At 37.9% G+C, this 24,007-nt stretch overlaps 1 protein-coding gene across 2 annotated transcripts in view; it reads right to left on the bottom strand.

Annotated features, from left to right (window-relative positions):
- Col4a5 (collagen type IV alpha 5 chain) overlaps window positions 1-24,007 on the bottom strand; it is a 200,462-nt gene that overhangs the window by 19,565 nt on the left and 156,890 nt on the right. The window contains exons 38-41 of one of the 2 annotated variants that reach the window (XM_052737125.1): window positions 16,990-17,070; window positions 15,882-15,980; window positions 14,811-14,861; window positions 13,380-13,565 (exon numbers count right to left, since the gene is read on the bottom strand). In XM_052737125.1, the coding sequence (XP_052593085.1) occupies window positions 13,380-13,565; window positions 14,811-14,861; window positions 15,882-15,980; window positions 16,990-17,070 (417 nt within the window). The remainder of the gene's footprint in view (window positions 1-13,379; window positions 13,566-14,810; window positions 14,862-15,881; window positions 15,981-16,989; window positions 17,071-24,007) is intronic. The other variant, XM_052737134.1, reaches the window with a different exon arrangement.

The raw sequence follows: 24,007 nt of genomic DNA, 5'->3' as shown, positions 1-24,007 counted from the left end.
AAAGAAAAAAATGATGATTAAAACCAGAACTTTAAAAGCATTTGAGAATTTGAAATTTAGAAAAATATATTTCTACTTTTTAAATAGTCTCCAAACCACATACAACAAATTAGCCAATGACTTATAGTCTGGCCACCCAATTAACTAGATTAGAATTGCTACTTAGTATAATTCAAAGTAAAGATATTTTATATGTGTATTTGATTTAGAAGGACCTAATAAGAAGAATATTCAAGAAGATATCTTATTGATATATGACATCTTAATGGTCCATTAGCAAGGGAAACTTTGGACAATATCATAGCAAAACTTCTAAGACTTCATTTCCTAAAAGGTTACATTTTAATGAGTTATATGCCAAGTCAATTTTAAGTATGAGGTCTCAATCTACTAATTTTCAAATCACCTAATTAAATTTAACTGAAAAATAAACCATATATAAGACCACAGAATCTTATATATAATTAGTGATTGTTGATGTTACAGGGTCAAGTAGTATGTTTTAATTTTAATGTCCACTCAAAGTTTCTTTCTTCACCTATTGTAAACATCACAGAGACTAGATTTCAATAACTACAATTTGAGCATATTTAACAATTGGGAAGTTGTTAAATTGGTTTTAAAGCAACGTGGCTATTTTTCTCTTCCTTCTTCAAATATATTCTAGTGTTTCAGAAAAAAAAAAAAAATCCTAGCTAGCAGTCCCATCTAGCAGCGATCAAAGCAGAAGAAATTCTAGGCAAGTTAGACAGAAAAGAGTCAAAATTGCTTTGAAGTACCTCCTAATTTTGTCTATATCTTGCTGATAGTTGAATCACATTCAGTGTCTTAATCTACTCAATGGCATCCACTTAGGAAGAATGTAAGATGATGTTATTAGAGATTAATAGAGATTCGAGGTAAGAAAAAAAGAAAAGAGACAAACTTGATCCAAGCCCCAGCTTGCTACAGCCATGTCTCCTAACATGATACAGGCAGTTTGGTTCCATGAACTTATCAAGAGAGCAAATCGTGAACATCAAGCTGTTGTGGAAGAATTACAGGGTTTGTACTGGGGAGCCCCTAGTCAGTCACTAACAGCATGTATGACGTTAAGAAAGTTTCTCAGCCATTTTGGGTCTCAGTTTTCCTGTAGGAAAACTGAACCTCTCTTTGACCAAACCTTAGACCAGTATGTGTGAGACTTCTTGCTAGGTTTCACCCTGTCATGCCAGTTTTGCCTGCCAAAGCCCAATTACAGGAAAAATCCAACCAAATCAGTTCCGTGCTACTCAACTTCCAAATCTCAAATAGTTAACATCTGATCAAGTTCCTCACCCGTCTGATGCCTAAATCCTTGGCCTGTCTTTAGTGACAATCAATATGAAGTCAGTTTAACAAGACTCCTCCTACCTTTAAGTACCTCTCAGTAATTTTCAACCAATAAATAACTCTCTTTCTGTCCTGGAAGTCTTTACTTGTCTCTGTTCTATTGTCAGTTGAGCTTAGTTACATTTCTCTGTCATAATGGGATCTCCTCTACTGTAATTGTCATAAATAAAATTTGTCTTGCCACTTCCGGTGGAGAGAGTGGGACACCAACCCCGCCACAAACCGTTGGACCTACAATGTGTTCTGCCTGTAAGATGGGCTAGGGGAAACGTGGCACAGAAATTGTGGGAATGACCAACTAATGACTGGCACAGCTGGAGACCCATATCTGAGAGGGAGCTCACCCTTGAGGGCCAGGACTCAGAGGTGGGATACCTCCAGAGACCCAGGATAGAACCAAACATTACTGGCAAAAAAGTTAAAAAAGTCAATGAACTGACTCCTAATGATATTCTGCTGTACTCATAATTTGGTGCCTAGCCCAACTGTGCTCAGAGAGGCTTCATCCAGCAACTGATGGAAACAGAAGCAGAGACTCACATCCAAACATTAGGCGGAGCTCAGGGAATCCTACGGAAGAGGGGGAGGAAGGATTGTGGAAGCCAGTGGGGTCAAGAACACCACAAGAAAATTCACAGAATCAACTAACCTGGGCTCATAGGGGCTCACAGAGACTGAACCAACAACTAGGGAGCCTGCATGGGACTGACATAAGCCCTCTGCATATATGTGACAGTTATGTAGCTTGGTCCTCTTGTGGAACTCCTAACAGTGAAAGCAGGGTGTGTCTGACTCTGTTGCCTGCTTTTGGGACCCATTTCTCCTACCAGATTGCCTTATCCTCCTTTAATAGAAGAGGAGGTACCTGGTCTCACTGTAACTTGATATTCTATGGCTGGCTGATATCCATGGGATGCCTGCCTGTATCTGAAGAGAAACAGTGGAGGAGGAGTGGATAGGTTGGAGTGGATGGTGGTGGGGAGGGAGGGACTGGAAAGAGAGAGGGCAGGGAAGTTTTGGTTGCAATGTTACAAACAAAACAAACAAAAACATAAATAACTAAAATAAGATTAAAAGGAAAAAATGTCATGCCATCTTCCCTCTTTAAAAATTCCTAGTAAATAAATTCATATACATAAATTATTTTGTGCATGTATATGTATGTATGAACAAATGTATGTATGCATGGGTTGACATGGGAAAAATCAAATTTACATACAGATTCATGGCTTTCCCTCACAAACTGAATTTTTAGTTCATTTGAGAAAAAAAGGACTCCCCATTATCAAAAGCCAGACCTCAGGATTATACTTTACTCCCATTTTACTTTCTTTCTACAAATGAGAAAAGGACTGTTTACTTTGAAAAATAATAAATACATTGAGATATCCATGGCTAACTTTTCATTCCAGATTAGGTACACATTTTAAAAAAAAAAACTAGAAATCAACAGTTTTTCCCTATTGGGTAGCTCTTGGTAATTTTTCTTTGATGCACTTTTGTTTGTTTGTTTGTTTGGGTTTGTTTGTTTTGAGACAAGGTTTCTCTGAGTATCTCTGACTGTCCTGAAACTGACTTTGTAGATCAGCCTGGCCTTGAACTCAGAGAGATCTGCCTGCCTCTGCCTCCCAAGTATTGGGATTAATGGCATGTGCCACAATTCCCAGCTATCTTTGGCATATGTGTGATGAACATATATTATAGTGAGCCTTTAATTTGTGCTGGCTACACTGAGTGTTTTTTTTTTTATTTATGCATATTCTTCTTCACAGCAGTGCAACTTTAAAAAAGGACCTAAAAAGATGGCTCAGTGGTTAAGAGCACACATTGCTCTTGCAGAGGACCCAAGTTCAGTTCTCAGCACCTATGCTAAGCAGCTCACAACTGTTTGTAACTTCAGCTCCAGGAGAGTATTTCCTTCTTTTTTTTTTCTTATTTTTATCCTGATGTGACCAGAGGGCCTGGGAATTTAACCTGGGTCCTTTGGAACATCAGTCAGTGCTCTTAACTGTTGAACCATCTCTCTCCTCTCCAAGGGAGTTTTATGCCTCTGGCCTCATGTGCCCATGCCCACACATGGACACACAAATATGTTCATAAGTTAAAATAAAAACAAATCTTTAGAAATATGTGACAAACCAAAATATGAAGCTGTTTGAAAACCTTATAGAGGAGGTTAAGGCCCCATCTCCAGACTGGGCAGACCAGGTCCCTAGCCCCTAGGCCCTGGGGGCACATCCTGTGCCCCTCCCCCAAGCCTTTGGCACCCCAGGGACCAGCTAGCTGCCCCTTCCCTGTCTCCTTGCCAAGAAAACAGCCCCCTGTGACACCAGTGAAAACCAGAGACATAAGCCTACCCTGTACCAATTGGGAACAGAAAACAGGTCCCACCCTGCACCACTTGGGAACAGCTGCTCCCTGAGACAGAGCCCACTGGTGCCCACTGGACTAAGATCTGCTCCCTGACACACAGAATCCATCATCACAGATTGGACCAAGAGCCCAGATTAGACCAAGAGCTCCCATTATAACAAGAGTATCAACTGGACCACAAGAGGCTCCCTCAGATACAGACAACACTTGCATGGAGTGGAGGAAGAGATAGGTAGATGCCAGTGCAAAAATACAGTCAACAACATAAAGACCAATATAGTACCACCAGAACCTAGTGGTTCTACATTAGCAAGACCTGAACATCCCAAAGCAGAAGAAGCAGAAGGAATCAACCTTAAAAATTACTTTAAGAAGATGATAGAGGCCTTTAAAGAGGAAATGAAAATTACCCTTAAAGAATTCCAAGAAAAGACAAACAAAAAATTGGAAGAAATCAATAAATCCCTTAAAGAATGCCAAGAAAAAGCAATTATACAGGTGAATGAAAAAGTCCAAGATTTGAAAACTGAAATAGAGGCAATAAAGAAGACACAAACTGAGGGAAGGCTAGAAATGGAAAATCTGAGTAAATGAACAGGAACTACAGATGTAAGCATAACTAATACAGAATGCAAGAGATGGAAGAGAGAATCTCTGGCATTGAAGATACAATAGAGGAAATAAACTCATCAGTCAAAGAAAACACTAAAGCCAAAAAAGTCATAACACAAAATGTCCAGGAAATCTGAGACACCATGAAAAGACCAAACCTAAGAATAATAGGGAGAGAAGAAGGAAAAGAATACCAACTCAAAGGCACAGAAAATATATTCAACAAAATCATAGAAGAAAACTTTTCCAACTTGAAGAAGGAAATGCCTATGAAGGTACAAGAAGCTTACAGAACACCAAATAGACTGGATCAAAAAAAAGATCTCTCGCCACATAATAATCAAACCACTAAACATACAGAATAAAGAACAAATATTAAGAGCTGCAAAGGAAAAAGGCCAAGTAACATATAAAGGCAACCCATCAGAATAGCACCTGAATTCTCAATGGAGACTCTAAAAGCCAGAAGGTCCTGGACAGACGTTATGTAGACACTAAGAGACCATGGATGCCAACCCAGACTATTATATCCAGGAAAATTCTCAATCGCCATATATAAACAAAATATTCCATGATAAAACCAGATTTAAACAATACCTATCCACAAATCCAGCCCTACAGAAAGCACTAGAAGGAAAAATCCAACCCAAGGAAGTTAGATACACCTTTGAAAATACAGGCAATAGATAATCCCACACCAACAAATACCAAAGAACAGAAACACACAACACAACCAACAAAAATTAACAGGAATTAACAATTACTGGTCATTAATATCCATTAATATCAATGGTCTCAATTCACCTATAAAAAGACACAGGCTGACAGAATGGATATGAAAACAGGATCCACCCTTCTGCTCCATACAACAAACACACCTCAACCTCAAAGACAGATACTACCTCAGAGTAAAAGGCTAGGAAAAGCCTTTCCAATCAAATGGACTTAAGAAGCAAGCTGGTATAGCTACCCTAATATCTAATAAAATAGACTTCAAACTAAAATAAATCGAAAGAGATCAGGAAGGACATTACATACTTCCTCACAGGGAAAATCCACAGGATGAAGTCTCAATTCTGAACATTCATGCCCCAAATACAAGGACACCCACATTTGTAAAAGAAACATTACTAAAGCTTATATCACACATCAAACCCCACACAGTAGTAGTGGGAGACTTCAACACCCCATTCTCACCACTGGATAGATCTTCCAGACTGAAACTTAACAGAGAAATAAGGGAGCTAACAGAAGTTATGACTCAAATGGACTTAATAGATATCTACAGAACATTCCACCCTAACACAAAAGAATATACCTTCTTCTCAGCACCCCATGGAATCTTCTCTAAAACTGATGAGATGTTCGGTCACAAAGCAAATCTCAACAGATACAAAAAAAGAATTGGAATAACCTCTTGTTATTTATCGGACCACCATGGCTTAAAGTTAGATTTCAACAACAACAAAATTTACAGAAAGCCTACAGTCTCATGGAAACTGAACAATGTCCAAATGAATCACCAATGGCTCAAGGGAGAAATAAAGAAAGAAAGAAATTAAAGATTTCCCAGAATTCAATAAAATCGAAGTATAACATACCCAAACTTATGGGACACCATGAAAGCAGTGCTAAGAGGAAAATTCATAGCAGTAATTACCCACATAAAGAAGATGGAGAAATCTCACACTCGTGACTCATCAGCACACCTGAAAGCTCTAGAACAAAAAGAATCAAACTCACCCAGGAGGAATTGATGCCAGGAAATAATCAAATTGAGGGCTGAAATCAATGAAATAGAAACAAAGAGAACAATACAATGAACCAATAAAACAAAGAGTTGGTTCTTTGAAAAAAATCAATGAGACAGACAAGCCCTTATCCAAATTAACCAAAAAGCAGAAAGAGAGCATCCAAATCAACAAAATTAGAAATTAAAAGGGAAACATAACAACAGACAATGAGGAAATCCAGAGAATCATCAGGTCACAGTTCAAAAACCTGTACTCCACAAAATTGGAAAATCTGAAAGAAATGGACAATTTTCTGGATAGGTACCACATACCAAAGTTAAATCAAGACAAGATAAACTATTTAAATAGGCCAATAACCCCCTAAGGAAATACAAACAGTCATTAAAAGTCTCCCAACCAAAAAAAAGTCCAGGACCAGATGGTTTCAGTGCAGAATTCCACCAGAATTTCAAAGAAGGGCTAATTCCAATACTCTTCAAATTGTTCCACACAATAGAAACAGAAGGACCATTACCAAACTCCTTTTATGAGGTTACAGGTACCCTGATACCCAAACCACACAAAGATGCAACAAAGAAAGAGAATTACAGACCAATCTCCCTCATGAACATTGATGCAAAAATACTCAATAAAATATTGGCAAACCGAATCCAAGAACACATCAAAAAAAAATTATCTACCATGACCAAGGAGGCTTCATCCCAGGGATGCAAGGATGGTTCAACATACAAAAATCTGTCAATGTAATCCACCATATAAACAAACTGAAAGAAAAAACAACACATGATCATCTCATTAGATGCTGAAAAAGCCTTTGACAAAATCCAACACCCCTTCATGATAAAGGTCCTGGAGAGATCAGAGGAACATACCTAAACATATTAAAGGCAATTTACAGCAAGCCGACAACCAACATCAAATTAAATGGAGAGAAACTCAAAGCAATTCATCTAAAATCAGGAACAAGACAAGGCTGTCCACTCTCCCCATACTTATTCAATATAGTACTTGAAGTTTTAGCTAGAGCAATAAGACAACCAAAGGAGATCAAAGGGATAGAAATTGGAAAGGAAGAAGTCAAACTTTCATTATTTACAGACAATATGATAGTGTACATAAGTGACCCCAAAAATTCTACCAGGGAACTTCTACAGCTGATAAACTCCTTCAGTAATGTGGCAGCATACAAGATTAACTAAAAAAAATCAGTAGCTCTCCTATATACAAATGATAAAAAGGCTGAGAAAGAATTAGAGAAATATCACCCTTTACAACAGCCACAGATAATATAAAATACCTTGGAGTAACTCTAACTAACCAAGTGAAGAACCTGTATGACAAGAACTTTAAGTATCTGAAGAAAGAAATTGGAGAACGTATCAGAAAATGGAAAGTTCTCCCATGCTCATGGATAGGTAAGACTAACATAGTAAAAATGGCAATCTTATCAAAAGCAATCTACAGATTCAAATGCAATCCCCATCAAAATCCCAACACAATTCTTCACACACCTGGAAAGAACAATACTCAACTTCATATGGAAAAACAAAAAACCCAGGATAGCTAAAAGAATCTTGTACAATAAAGCAACCTCTGGAGTCATCATGATCCCTGACTTCAAGCTCTACTATAGAGCTACAGTAATAAAAACAGCTTGGGACTGGCATGAAAACTGACATGTGGACTGATGGAATTAAATTGAAGAGCCTGACATTAATCTGTACACTTATAAACACCTAATTTTTGACAAAGAAGCCAAAACTGTACTGTTGCTTGAGTTTTCCTGCCTGGCCCACAGTCAGGACAAATCTCTGTCACCCGCCAGTCCCACAACCACTCAGACCCGACCAAGTAAACACAGAGACTTATACTGGTTACAAACTGTATGGCCGTGGCAGGCTTCTTGCTAACTGTTCTTACAGCTTAAATTAATCCATTTCCATTAATCTATACCTTGCCACATGGCTCGTGGCTTACCGGTATCTTCACATTCTGTTTCTCATCGTGGCGGCTGGCAGCGTCTCTCTGACTCAGCCTTCCACTTCCCAGCTTTATTCTCCTCCTTGTCCCGCCTACACTTCCTGCCTAGCCAATGGCCAATCAGTGTTTTAATTATTGACTAATCAGCAACACATTTGACATACAGAACATCCCACAGCACTGTACAGTGGAAAAAAGAAAGCATCTTCAACAAATGGTGCTGGCATAACTGGATGTCAACATGTTGAAGATTGTAAATAGATCCATATCTGTCACCATGCACAAAACAAGTCCAAGTGGATCAAAGACCTCAACATAAATCCAGTTGCTCTGAAACTGATAGAAGAGAAAATAGGAAGTAGTCTTGAATGCATTGGCACCAGAGATCACTTCCTAAATATAACACCAGTAGCACAGACACTGAGAGAAACAATTAATAAATGGGACCTCTTGAAACTGAGAGGCTTTTGTAGGGCAAAGGACATGGTCAATAGGACAAAACAACAGCCTACAGAATGGGAAAAGATCTTCTGATGGGTGATGGTGCTCTGCATGCTGTGAATGTGTTGCTCCCATTGGTTGATAAACAAAATGCTGATTGGCCAGTAGCCATGCAGGAAGTATAGGTGGGATAAACAGACAAGGAGAATTCTGGGAAGAGGAAGACTGATTCAGGAGTCGCCAGCCAGACACAGAGGAAGCAAGATGTGAAGGCAGAACTGAGAAAAGTTACCAAGCCACGTGGCTAAACATAAATAAGAATTATGGGTTAATTTAAATGTAAGAGCTAGTCAGTGGTAGGCCTGAGCAGTTTTACTTAATATAAGCCTCTGTGTGTTTACTTGTGCCCAAGCAGCTGCAGGACTGGCAGGTGAGAGAGATTTGTACTGACCATGGGCCAGGTGGGACACAGGAAAACTTCAGCTACAATCTTCACCAACACCACATCTGACAGAGGGCTGATCTCCAGAATATATAAAGAACTCAAGAAACTAGACATCAAAATACCTAACAGTCCATTTAAAAAATGGGCTATAGAGCTAAACAGAGAATTCTCAACAGAAGAATCTCAAATGGCCAAAAGACATTTAAGGAATTGTTCAACACCTTTAGTCATCAAGGAAATGCAAATCAAAACAACTCTGAGATACCATCTTACACCTGTCAGAATGGCTAAGATAAAAAACACTGAAGACAGTTTATGTTAGAGAGGATGTGGAGCAAGGGGAACACTCCTACACTGTTGGTGGGAATGCAAACTTGTACAGCCACTTCAGAAATCAGCATGGCAGTTTCTCAGAAAATTGGGAATCAATCTACCTCAGGACCCAGCTATATCACTCTTGGGCATATACCCAAGGAATGCTCAATCATACCACAAGGACACATGTGCTCAACTATGTTCATAGCAGCATTATTTGTAATAGCCAGAAACTAGAAACAACCTAGAAGCCCCTCAAATGAAGAATGGATAAAGAAAATGTGGTACATACACACAATGGAGTACTACTCAGCAGAGAAAAACAATGACATCATGAGGTTGCAGGCAAATGGATGGTACTAGAAAATATCATCCTGAGTGAGGTAACCCAGACTCAGAAGGACAAACACAGTATGTACTCACTTATAAGTGGATACTAGATATAAAGCAAAGGATAACCAGACTGCAACCCACAGCTCCAGGGAGGCTAGCCAGTAAGGAGAAATATGGTGATATTTTAATTGTACTGAAATGTGATTTTATTTGTATGTTAATAAATAAAGTTGCCTGGGGGTCAGAGCTAATAGTAAGCCATAGCGGAGCTGGACGTTCGTGGTGCACTCCTTTAATCCCAGCACTTGGTAGGCAGAGCTAGGTAGATCTCTGTGTGGTCAAGGATACAGCCAGCATTGGAGACACACGCCTTTAATCTCAATACCATCCATAGAAGACCTGGAGGTCTGTACAGACAGGCAGTGATGAGGTGGTCATGTGGTTGGGTTTACAACCAATGAGAAGGCAGAACAGAAAGTCTATATAAAGACAAACACACAGAAAGTAGGTCTCTCTTTGCTGAAGAGGATCACTGAAGCAGGAAGGGTAAGGCTCTTAGCTCTGACCTCTTGGGCTTTTATCTTTACATTGGCTCTGTGTTTCTTATTTAATAAGATGGTTACTTCTACAGAGGACCCTAGGAAAGACACATGGATTGCCCAGTGATGGAGAAATGGATGAGAGCTACATGAGCAAACTGAGGGTGAGTGGGGGTTATCGATGGCAAGGGATGTATGACGAGAGCTTAGGCAAGCAGGAGATTCAAGCTAGAACGGGAGCAGAGTGGGAGAGCAAGGAAAGAGATACCATGTTAAATGAAGACACCACAGGAATAGGGAGAAGCAGAGTGCTAGGGAAGTTCCCAGGAATCCACAAGGATGACTCCACCATAGACTACTGGCAATAGTCGAGAGGGTACCTGAGCTGACCTACTCTCATGATTGGATGGCTGAATAACCTAACTGTCATCATGGAACCCTCATCCAGTGACTGATGGAAGCAGATGCAGAGATCCATGGCCAAGCCCCAGGCAGAGCTCCAGGAGTCCAATCGATGAGAGAGAGGAGGGATTCAATGAGCAAGGGATATGGAGACCATGACTGGAAAAAGTACAGAGACTAGCCAAACAAGTGGAAGCACATGAACTGTGGACTAATAGCTGAGGAGCCTCCATGGTACTGGACTAGGCCCTCTGGATAAGCAAGACAGTTGTTTAGCTTGAACTGTTTAGGGGGCCCCCAGGTAGTGGGATCAGGACCTGTCCCTAGTGCATGAGCTGGCTTTTTGGAGCCTAGTGCATATGATGAGACACTTTGCCAAGCTTTGGTGCAGGGAGGAGGGACCTGGACCTGCCTCAACTGAATGTACCAGGTTCTGCTGACTCCCTATGGGAGACCTTGCCTTGGAGGAGGTGGGAATGGGGAGAGGGTTGAGGGGGAAGGCTGGGGGTGGGAGAAGGGAGGACAGGGGAATCTGTGGTTAGTATGTAAAATGAATAGAAAATTTCTTAATAATAATAAAAAGAAAGACATGATAAAAAAGACAACCTTACAGAGGTGTGTGTGTGTGTTTTTAGCCAATCAGAGATTACATTATCTGCATGATCTGATAATATACATTACTATTTTTTAAATGCTTTTCTGAATAAGTTTAATTTCATTGCACTAAAAGTTTACAAGACAACAATAAAAAAATACAATCTACCGAAAGAAATGTATTTTTTGAAAAAATTGAGTATCATAAAATTTCAATTAATAATGACATAGAAGTATGAATTTTGAAGCATTTAATTTAGTTTATTTTCCTAATTGGATAATATGGACCCATTCCAAGAGAAATATTTGGCACCACAATTTTCTGACAACTTAGTTCCAGGCCACTATTTAAAAATTGAATTGGCATATGTTCTTAAAAATCTATTTAAAAACTTAAAAACAGTAGGTATATATACAAACTCACATACATGTATATACACACATATATAATATATGTACATAAATACATAGGCAAAGTTTTCAATTTCATGCAGTTACTACTTTGGAGTTAAGGAGCTAACCTGGAGGACCTGGATAGGGATGGAAGTTCACCAAGGCCCAATGCCATCGTTAACAAAAAGGAAAATATCAAAACTGTTAGAAACATCAAGAAACTAAAGCATTATACTAAACACTTTCAAGTTAAAGTTGAATTTAATAATAGAACACCCTGAAAGTTCATGCATTTCATATAAACCAAATTATCCTCATTTAACATTAATGGTAAATGAAACTGTACACACACTATAGCTTGAAAGTTCAAAAAAATCATTTTACAATGTTCATTATTATGAGCCCAGACTCAGAACATTCAATTCTAAGAGAAACTAATTTAAAACTTTATTTTGGATCTGTAGTTTATAAATAAATCAAGAAATCAAACACTCATTAAGTATCATTCTTCTTCTGAGAACTTTGATTATCCTTTTAAAATAGTGATTGCAAAAGCATGTTTGTGACAACTGCTTTTCTGTTATTATTTTAAAGAAATGTTCAACCAAGAGCTCCATTCCTGGTAACAAATAACCACAGTGCTAATTAGAATATATAAGGATAATAGTTTGGTTTATTTGAATTGTGACATGCAAACAAAGCAAGATACTGGCTTCAGTTCGTTATGTTGCATGCAAGAGAGTTAATGTGGCTGAGAATTTTTTTTTGCTGGTTATCTTCAGTAGTAAATAAAGGAAAAGCAACACCCTCTAGGAACAGTCAAGTTAGCTCACATTAAATCTGACTTTGAAAATGATGTTCTAAATCCAGTACGTGATAATGTTTAATTCATGTGTTTAGGGCACATGTTAGTAAAATTAAGTCCAATTACTCACAATTTTATTCTAATTTAAATACAAATTTTCATTTCAAAGTACACTTTAAAAATGAATTAAGAATTTTCAAGCAATGAAAGGACAATTGTTTGGTTTCTTTATATCTCAAATTTCTCTTCTTTAAAAAAATAATGAAGACTAAATTTTCAGTTACTAAAGAAAGTGAATATAAAGTCCATCAAATCTTTTGATAACCTATCACCAGCAATTGGGCTCAGCAGCATTAACCTGAGGTGAAAATGAACATTCCCCAACTAGTAGAATGGAATGACACAGCACAGACACAAAATGAAAATGTGAACCTTGTGTGCAAAACTGATCTACTGAAGAGTGAGCACAGGAAAGGCGAGGTACAGACATGAGCTATGAAGAGATTATGAGTCAATCTGATCATGCTGTGATGCTGAAGATAAATTTGATAGCCTAGTTCCTAGAGATCAAGTTTTTTTTTTTTTTATTGTGCCTGGTGATATTTGCTGATCATGTGACAGAACCATAGCAACAGCTTCTGGTATGGAACACAAGCATGTATTTGGTGATCACTAGAATGATTTCTGTGATGACATGCTGAGAAGCTTACATTAAAAAATGTAGATTGCATTTTGATGCCAGGTTATTAGTATAGTTTTATCATTAATAACAATACTAATATAACCACCATTTTCACTTCTTTTCATTCAAGTTGTTTTGTTATACTTGAACTTAAAGTAAATAATACATTACTGAAAAGGGCATATATATTAGAATGAGCTAGGTATGAACCATACCTAGCTTTCTTATAAGGAGTTCTCATGTGACAAATTCTAAAACCCTAAAAACAGAATAACCTGCCAGCAAAATGAAATAAATGAATTTGTAAACAGACCATTTCTTGTACCACGCATGATCATACCTGGTCTCCCAGGAGGGCCTTGAGGCCCAGGGTTTCCTTTAGGGCCTTCCAAAGCTGGACCAGGAGAACCCGGAGGACCTGGGGGACCTGGCATACCAGGGAATCCCTGAAAGCCTGGTTCACCCTTTGAACCTGGAAGACCAGGATTTCCTGGAATGCCAGGTGATCCTCCATCACCCTTTTGACCTGTAAAAGTAAAGTAAAATTAGGGATACACTAAATAATACTGAATGCTAAATTATAAGCTGGCCTATAAGTCTGAAACTATTTGATAAGCTAACGAAATTCACTAGGGTGATTTTATTTCAAACACATGAAAAATCCATTCTCTTTATTAAAACCATGTACCTGTCACCAGAAGTACTTATTAGCAATGTAGAAATAATGCCAGCCTCTTAAAAGGTATCCTTTGCATTAAGACACAGAACAATGAACACATGACCAGAAGTTATGAGGAAAATAAAATAGGCAAAATATAAAAAGCATAAAGTAGCTTCAAGAATTGGTTCAAGATGGATGAAGACAACTCTTAAATGTTTTGGGTCTAATTTTAAAACTAATGAAATTCAATGGCTACTATTATATTCAGACCATGATACTAAAAGTTTATAAACATAATCTAGACAAACTGCTCTTGACATTTTATTATAAAACACTAATAATTAAGAACCATAAAACAGTAGCACATTAAAGCAACACTTTTCATGAAAAGGATATTAGAATTTTTAGGGGATATAATTTTAGTTTGAGAAAAGCCTCTAGAGATCAGTCAATAGTCACTTCAAAATATCAACATACAAGTCTGTAATTATTTGGATTTATCTTAACTATTTAGTGCTTATTATAAGATCACATACTAGAGAAAGAAGATAGATATGTATCTACACATACCTACTCCATCCTCCAACTCAGATCTTCTTGCTATGTGGATCAGGCTGGCTGAGAATTCTTGATATACCAGGGTGGCATAGAACGCATGGTCCTCTTTCCTCAGCCTTAGATATATACCATCATGCCTAGCTCTTAGATGAGTTTTCAAGAAGCATTTCTATTATTGGTACATATTTCTACAGAATTGTCTTATATGTTACTCTGATAATGCTTTTGCAGAGAGAAAAGAGTGGTTTTCTAGATAAATGAAAGCTACTAAATTTCCTACAATTTTTACCTTTCTATATTTTCTTTGTCCTTAGTATTTATGACATGAATGAAAGGATACTTACTGAATTCTCCATAAGGATGCCATTTTTGTTAACATAGTGCCTTATAGTAAGTAGCAATGAGAAATATTATGAAAGTAAATTGAACTTTAAGTCTTTTTTAAAATTTCAGATGTATTTTATAATAATACATGGTCAAGATAGAAAAATAAATGGACTGGGGAATATTTTCATTTTAAAAGTAGCTATAACCTGATTTATTAAGGTTTACCAGAAAGTCCTGGGAGTCCAGGAGGTCCTGGGATTCCAAAGCCTGGTTGACCTGTTAGGGAATAAAATAAAAACAATTTCAAATAGATAATTGATAGTTTAGGTTTCTAATATGTGTTATGTATATCAAACATGCTGAATATTTATTTTTTCTCCCCTTTCTCCTTATTCCCTTTCTCTCACTCCCTTCCTTTTCATCTGTCCTTCCCAATCCTTCCTTTCTTGTTCTACAGACAGAACCTAGGCATTGCATATGTTAGAAACATGCTTTACCACTGAGTTCCATGCCCAGCCCCAGAAGACGGACTTCTAACATTAAACAATTCTAACATAAGAAAAGTATAGGCACCAGAGTTTCAGCTCAGCAGTTAAGAGAACTAGCTGGTCTTTCAAAGGAATTGAATTTGGTTCCCCAAATCCACACAGTGGTGGGTCACTACTGTCTGTAACTCCTAGGGGATTTGACATCTTCTTCTGACCTTTAAGGACAGAAAGGTACGTACATGGTGCATATACATGTATGCAGGCAAAACACTCATACACATAGAAAAAACAAACATTTTTGGAGGTTGGTATAGGTTTACTCTTTAAGTTGTCACCATATATTTGTCACCTGATTTGTCAGTTGCACTATAAAGGAAAAATTACAGAGCTGGCAGGATGGCTCAGTGGGTAAAGGCACTTGCCACCAAGACTGATGACCTGAAGTCAATCTCCAGGCATTTTGAAAAAAAGAAAACCATACCAACATACACTCTACTTGTGATGACTATCAGTCATACTTTGTATACTTAAACAAAAATACATAAATAAAGTACAGATTGGGCATTCTTGTTGTAAAAGCGAATGGACAGTATTTAAAACTTTTTTCTTTAAAGAAAAGCAATCTGTTCAATGAATATAAGCTAATATCTTCAGGATACCAAGGAAGAAGTTAATTTGGAAGGGGGAAATGTGTGGTACCTTAGAAGATAATAAGGAAGACAAGAATCTTACTGGAGCTGTAAAAGGACCAATCAAAGCAGACCAGGAGGAAATTATAAACTTAGAAAAAAATGAAAAGCTATATCACCTGGTTCTCCCTTCTGTCCTGCTGGTCCAGGAATGCCATCTTGACCTGGATTGCCTTTTTCTCCAGGAGGTCCTGGTTGCCCAGGACGCCCTCCACCACCTAAAGCATAGCACAGCAGGTTATACTGACCCTTTTAACTTCCTTCCACATCCTTCCTCAGTTTTCATATTAAAGCTCCAAACAATTCTCTCTAAAAATAACAAAGTACAGACAGCAGTGGTGGTGCACACCTTTGAGCTCAGCACTCGGGAGGCAGAGGCAGGAGGATCTCTATGAGTTGGAGGCCAGCCTGGTCTACAGAGTGAGTTCCATAAGAGTCAGGGCTACACAGAGAAAAAACTCTGTCTTGAAAAACCAAAGGAACAAACAAACAAACAAAGAGAAAAAAACAAAGTGGGCTCAGCTGTTTCCATGGGCATATACATTCACATGCACACCCACACACACATAATTAAAAAAAACACACAGTAACAAAGTACTTATGAATTACTCCTCTAAATCATGAAATCTTTTTTGTTTGTTTTTGTTTTTGTTTTTCAAGACAGGGTTTCTCTGTGTAACCCTAGCTGTCTTGGAACTAGGTCTGTAGACCAGGCTGGCCTTGAACTCACAGAGATCTGCCTGCCTTTGTCTCTCAAGTACTGGGATTAAAGGCGTGTGCCACCACTGCCTGGCCTTAATCTTGAAATCTTACAGAATAAAGAATAAACAAAGAAAGGTAATGATGATCATAAGGAATGATCTAATAACTCATTATCTAAAATATTTTTATGATTTTAATATGACTTCAGATTATTAAAAAGGAATTTATAGGTATAGGCCAGGACAAGGGATTTACAAGTCAGTAAGAAAAATTTTGCTGGAACTTGCCCTTCTAGAGAGAATTACTCTCCCTGGAAAATGTACGCCTTAACAATAATAGCTACTAGAGATGAATTTTGGTAATTTTTAAATTAAAAGTTATTCAGTTCATGCAATGATAAGTGAATGAGCACTACATTTCTTTTTCTTGAAAATGCTCACAGCAAAACAGTACTTGAACTCCCCACACTGACTATGAAAAGCCTTAGTCTTAAAGAATAGCAGTATCTTTTTATTTCATGCTTACCTACAGGACCAGGTTCTCCTGGAAGGCCAGGGTTACCAGGAGGACCATTCATACCTTTTGGTCCAGGAAGCCCTGGGGTTCCTAGAATAAAAAGCTCAGTTTAACAATTAAGAAAATAAATGCATTGCTTTCTGAGCTACAATTCAAGCTTAAATTTAGAGTACTAGCATTGAAATAATAAAGAGCAAAAATGAATTCAAAAGATATTGATGATTGCTGGATACTTTGACAGGAGTTAATATTATTACATATTCATAAATATAAAGGTGACTACAGCAGTATTTTACTGGTAATAAAATTTTTAGTACTCCATTCGACACTTGGTTTTAAATGCAGTCATCTGTTGTTGGACATGAATTTGTTGCCAGGGTTCAGGTATAATGAATAAAGTGACTAGGGACATTTTGCATAGCTTGTTTTGTAGACATATGTCTTTATCCTGAGTAAATGGCAAAGAGTGGAATTTCTGGGTCACAGTGAAATTCATTTTGTGTTTTATTAAAGAAAAACACTGAAAAGCTATTTTAGACTTAAAACAGCAGTATATGATAAAGTCAGTTGTTCCAGATCTATGCACAATATATGTTGTAATATCAATTATTTTAAAAAACAGTGTTAGCCACTGTTTTTTTAAAAATGTTTAAAAAATGGTGTTAGCCATTTGATTTTAATATGATTACTCTGACAGTCAATGACATTGGTCACCTTTTCATGTGTTAACTGGCCATAAGAATATATTATTTTGTGAAATATCAGTTCAAAGTTTTCCTCATTTTTTGAAATTTGAATTATATTTCTTTTTATTGAGTTATGGGAGTTACTTACACCAGATTTCAGTCTGTCTAATATGCCAATAGTTTTTAATCTGTAGCTTTCCTATTTATTTTTCTAATGGTCTTCTTTGATTAACAGTTTTAAATTTTGCTCAAATTAAATCTATCAATTATCTTCATTCGAAGTTATTGACTTTTACACTTTTTATAAATTTATTTATTTATTTTACAGCCTGGCTGCTGTTTCCCCTCCCTCCTCTCCTCCCAATTCCTCCCCATACCCCCTCTGTTCCCCCCCCAATTCCATTCCTCCTCTGTTTCTGTTTAGGAAAGGGCAGGTCTCCCATGAGCATCAACAAAATATGACATACCAAGTTGCGGTAAAACTAAGCACCTCCCCATGTATTAAGACTGGACAAGGTGACCCGGTGTGAGGAGTAGGGTCCCAAAAGCCAGTAAAAGAGTCAGAGAGAGCCCCTGTTCTCACTGTTAAGAGTCCCACAAGAGGACCAAGCTACACAACTGTAACATACATGCAGAGTGCCTAGGTCAGTACCATGCAGGCTCCCTGGTTGCGCTTTCTCTCTCTTCAAGCCCTTATGGTCCCCAGCTAATTGATTGTGTGAGTCTTCCTGTGGAGTCCTTGACACCTCTGGCTCCTACAATCCTTTCTTTCCCTTTTCTGCAGGATTCCCTGAACTCTGCATAACGTTTGGCTGTGGGTCTCTGCATCTGTTCCCATCAGTTGCTGGATGAAGCTCTCTGATGAAAATTGGGCTAGGCATCAATCTGGTCACAGGAGATGGCCAGTTCAGGCTATGTATCTGTTATTGCTAGGAGTCCTAGCTGGGCTCTTCCTTGTAGATTCCTAGGAGATTCCATTTTGCTAGGTTTTTAACTGACCCAGGAATGCCCCCCTTTCTAGCAGGCTCTTTCAGTACTCTCTTCTTCCATCCCCACTCAACCTGATTGCTCATGTTCCTGTCCCTACCTGCCTACAGTCCACTCATGAAATCTCTTCTATTTCCCTTCTCAGTGAGATCCAGGCATCCCCCCACCACCACACGAAACCTCCTTGTTACCTAGTTTCTCTGGGTCTGTGGGCTGTAGTGTATTTATCCTTTATTTTACACTTAATATCCACTTATGAGTGAGTACATAACATCATGGAGGGGCAAAGAGATGGCTCAGCCATTTAAGACTACGCTCACAGCCCAAACACCAAGCAATCTTTATCAAAGAGCCTTTACTTTCCCTATTGGATTTCTTTGGGACCTTTATTCATGTCATTTTATTGCATAACATGTATCTTTTTGTATGCTCTATGTTCTCTTATATTAAAAACTTATTAATCCTTATGCAAGTACTATACCACCTTAATTACTGCATACCTTGAGATTAGGGAGTACAAACCCACCAACCAAACTTTTTCAATGAAGGTTTTTCTTTTCCAATATTATTTCAAATACTCTATGCATTTTCCATTTTAGAATTAGTTTCTTAACATTTTTCTTTTTCTTTTTTTTGATTTACTTATTTTATTTTATGCATATGAGTGCTTTTGCCTGCATGTGTGTATGTGTACCACATGAGTAGCTCTTGCCCTTGGAGTTCGGAAAAGATTGTCCAATGCCCTGGAACTGGAGTTATAGATGGTTGTGAGCCGATATGTGGGTTCTGTGAATTGACCTGGGTCTGCTACAAAAGCTAACAGTGCTTTTAACCCCTGAGCCAATTCTCTAGCCCTTATGATTTTTTCAAAATTGTTTGGGTTATGAACTGGAATCACTTTAAATTGATAGACCACTCTAGTGACAACTGACATTTAAAAATTTTTAGTTTCTACTCCATGAATATGATATATATATATATATATAATTTCCTGCATAGGCTCATATTGAATGATTGATCAGCAGTTGGTAGAACTGTTTGCAAAGGATTAGAAGGTGTGGCCTTGTTGAAGAAGATGAGTCAGTAGGGGTGAACCTTGAGGTTTCAAAAGTCCACATCCATCCCAGTTAGTTCTCTTTGTGACTCATAGTTGTTTATAGAGATATGAGCTCTCAGCAACTGCTTCAGCACCAGGTCTGTCTGCCTCCATGCCCCCAACCACGATGGTCACAAACTTTAACCCTCTGGAATTATGAGTTCTCAGCTAAACACTATCTGCTATAAGTTGTCTTGGATATGGCGTTTTATCACAGCAATTCAAAAGCAACTAATACAGCATATTACAAATGATAACACATATGAATGAATGTGAATTTTAAACAGCAGAAAAGAACAAATAACAGAACTAGATTCCTGTATTACTAGAATATTAAAATAAGTAGAAAACTTCTTTAAAATGGATATTATAAATGTGGCCAAGAACCTACAGCCATGGGAACTGGTTATATAGCTCAGTGGAAAAAGTGTGTACATGTGCTGCCCTGGGTTCACTGCTAGAATCAAAAAAATTAACAAGAAAAAAATGTGCAGATAAAATTGTACATAATGAGTGAAGAAAATAGTCAATTTCTGGAGAAATAAGGTAATTCTTAAAAAGAAAATGGATATCAAATTTTCTTATGGATATTAAAAGAATATGGAACAAATCAGAAAAAAATAAATCAGTAAACATGAAGGTAATTAATAACAGCTGTGAAATTTAAATCAAAACAAAACCAAAACTGGAAAGAAAATATGGTCAGGGCTGGTGAGATGGTTTACTGGGTAAAAGTGCTTCCCACCAAGCCTGACAATCTGGTTTGAACCTCAAATCCCCATGGCGAAAGAAGAAAGTCAATTACCTCAGGTTGTTCCTTAATCTCCACATGTGTTTCACACACACACACACACACACACACACACACACACACACACACACACACGAAGTAAATAAATGTAAAAAAAAAAAAAAAAACAAAGGCCTCCATAACCAATAAGACGATACTGAATGCTGTGGGATGTTCTGTATGGCAAATGTGTTGCTAATGAGTCAATAAATAAAACACTGATTGGCCTTTGGCTAGGCAGGAAGAGTAGGTGGGACAAGGAGGAGAATAAAGCTGGGAAGTGAAAGGCTGAGTCAGAGAGACACTGCCAGCCGCCATGATGAGAAACAGCATGTGAAGATGCTGGTAAGCCACGAGCCATGTGGCAAGGTATAGATTTATAGAAATGGATTAATTTAAGCTATAAGAAAAGTTAGCAAGAAGCCTGCCATGGCCATACAGTTTGTAACCAATATAAGTCTCTGTGTTTACTTGGTCGGGTCTGAGCAGCTGTGGGACTGGCAGGTGACAGAGATTTGTCCCAACTGTGGGCCAGGCAGGAAAACTTTAGCTACAAATGGCGTCCAAGGTGGTGGCAAGAGTTTCCACCTAAAAACTGAGAAAAAAGATTCTAAAACGGAGCTAAAAACAGTTCCTAATTGTCTCTCTCAAATGAGCGGCAGCTGCTGGTTTGAGCTACTGGCGGGTTCCTAGCATATGTGCATGCTCGACCTGCAGTATGGCGGGAATGAGACCTCTGCACGTGGCACATTAAGCTGCTTGGTGGATTTAGACTTTGCTAGTACAAAACAAAAAAAAGAGGTTTCTGGGCTACACGCTGCTTGGCTAAAAGCATAGACCCACGATAGCTCCCAGAGCTGGTGGAAAACGTAACACCGCCATGTTGGGAAGCTGAGGTGGGTGGAGCCAGCAGCCACAGCTGCTGCAGTTTAAAGCAACAGAGTCACAATAAGACAGATTCAGATGTAATAGTTTACAATGTGTGTAAAAATATACGTAGGCTTGAAAGAGAGAAAAAAAGGAATATATACAGTTATATAAAGAAATAAATAGTTTTAAAAAATAAAGTCTTTAAAGAGACAGTAAGGGTAGTATAAAAAATAAGCCACGTAGAGATGAATATTACACAGAGAATCTGGATTGTGTTGTCTTCGGGATTCTTAACTGCAGAGAGATATTTGATTGTAAAGGAAGCTGAGTTAAACTAGTATGTATATTTTAAAGATACTTTGACTTCAAAATTTGGATGTAAGGATATGTTGCTTTGGAAAAGAGTCTCTTTTGTTTCCACAGAATGCAAGAGGCTATGGATTTGTTCCAGATTAAGATACATCAGGTTTGACCAGCCAAGACCCCCTGAAAGGTCTCCAATGACACCATGGCCCAGATGATCCAACATCCAGAATGGTTTGAAGGCATCTGGCTCAGACAATACAGCCTCATGGACTATTCCATAATCCTAAAATTTTCTTTGTGTCCCCATAAGATACAGCGCCCCCCTCCAGCAGGAAGTAGTAAGAGAAGCTACTCCCAAATTCCCAAATTATATGTAATTTTACTTTGTTAAGGTTAAAACCTTCCTTTTTTTAAAAAAAAGGGGGGGAAGTGCTGTGGGATGTTCTGTATGGCAAATGTGTTGCTAATGAGTCAATAAATAAAACACTGATTGGCCATTGGCTAGGCAGGAAGAGTAGGTGGGACAAGGAGGAGAATAAAGCTGGGAAGTGGAAGGCTGAGTCAGAGAGACACTGCCAGCCGCCATGATGAGAAACAGCATGTGAAGATGCTGGTAAGCCACGAGCCATGTGGCAAGGTATAGATTTATAGAAATGGATTAATTTAAGCTATAAGAAAAGTTAGCAAGAAGCCTGCCATGGCCATACAGTTTGTAACCAATATAAGTCTCTGTGTTTACTTGGTCGGGTCTGAGCAGCTGTGGGACTGGCAGGTGACAGAGATTTGTCCCAACTGTGGGCCAGGCAGGAAACCTTTAGCTACAACTGAATAACATATTACTACTATAAATGCACTCCAAAAGAGTGGGGAAAATATCTGAAAGAACTACATGAAGAGCAAATAGCTGGAACTTCTTAAAGTTCTTCCAAAGTAACAATCTTACAGATCAAGGAATAACAATAAAAAAGAAAGAAATACAGTGACAACCCATCATGGGAGAATGAAATAAATCAGTGATAGTGGCTGGAGAGATGGTTCAGTGGTAACATGGAATAATGCTTTTCCAGGGGACCAGAATTCTGTTCCTATTATCACCTAAGTACAGAGGCTCACAGACTCACAACCTGTAATTACCTCTAGAGGTATGATGCCCTATTTTGTCCTCAGCACCTGGATGCACAATCACATATCCCTACACACACACACACACACACACACACACACACACACACACCCCACAAAAAAAAAACAATATGTCTTTTAAAAATGGTACAGGAAATAGAAATGTATCCAGAAAAAAAGCAGGGTATAACATACAGGAAAAATGATTTAAAAAACAATGACTTATTATCAGGACACACATTCAGATCAAAAGATAGAAAAATACTCAGTAATGAAAGGGGAAATGTCAAAGTCAGATTTCTAGCTGCTAGGAATGTGGCTCAGTGTGCAGTGTTTTATTAGCACGCAGAAGACCTTGGATTCAAACTCTGGAACTCCAATCCCCAATGAGTTAAAATTTTCTTACAATAAAAGTAAAATAAAGACATTTTCAGGTAAATGTGAGATAATTTGTCTCCAGCAGTCACTTCATAATAAATGATAGTTGGAAGTACATCAGGCTCTAGGAAATAATACCAAATGGAACTGTGATATAAAACAATGTAGAACCATTCAAATTGAAAATATATAGGTACATGGAAAAATCAATTCTCCTTTCTCTAATAAATTATTTAGAGTTCAATAAACAGTTTAAAACACATATAAAGCTAGACAAGCAATCAGTGGTAGAACACTTGCCTAGTATACAGAAATTCTTATGTTCTGTCACTAGCAAATAAAATTGATATTAGCAATCAATTATAAGCGTCATTATGGCTGGGCGGTGGTGGCGCATGCCTTTAATCTCAGCACTTGGGAGGCAGAGTCAGGCGGATCTCTGTGAGTTCGAGGCCAGCCTGGGCTACCAAGTGAGTCCCAGGAAAGGTGCAAAGCTACACAGAGAAACCCTGTCTCGAAAAAACAAAAAAAAATAAAAAAAAATAGAGTCATTATAAAAATGAAACATTATAAAAATGAAATACATGAAGACAATCACAAAGACCTTGGTAAATAACTATAATATATATATATATATATATATATATATATTATATAAAATGGTATAACGTTGCTTTAGTATGGGAAAATAAGAGTACTGAAATGTCTAGAGCAGTCATTTAAAATAGTGTAGAGAGGTGTGGATTAAAGCCAACAAAAGAGAAAAAAATTGAATAGAAAGCAAAGTACAAG

This window comes from Peromyscus californicus, unplaced genomic scaffold, assembly GCF_007827085.1.
Source record: "Peromyscus californicus insignis strain IS unplaced genomic scaffold, ASM782708v3 Scaffold_10__1_contigs__length_136768540, whole genome shotgun sequence".
NCBI lineage: Eukaryota > Metazoa > Chordata > Mammalia > Rodentia > Cricetidae > Peromyscus > Peromyscus californicus.
Note: the sequence above shows the minus strand (reverse complement) of the source record. Positions and strands in the feature narration are given on the sequence as shown.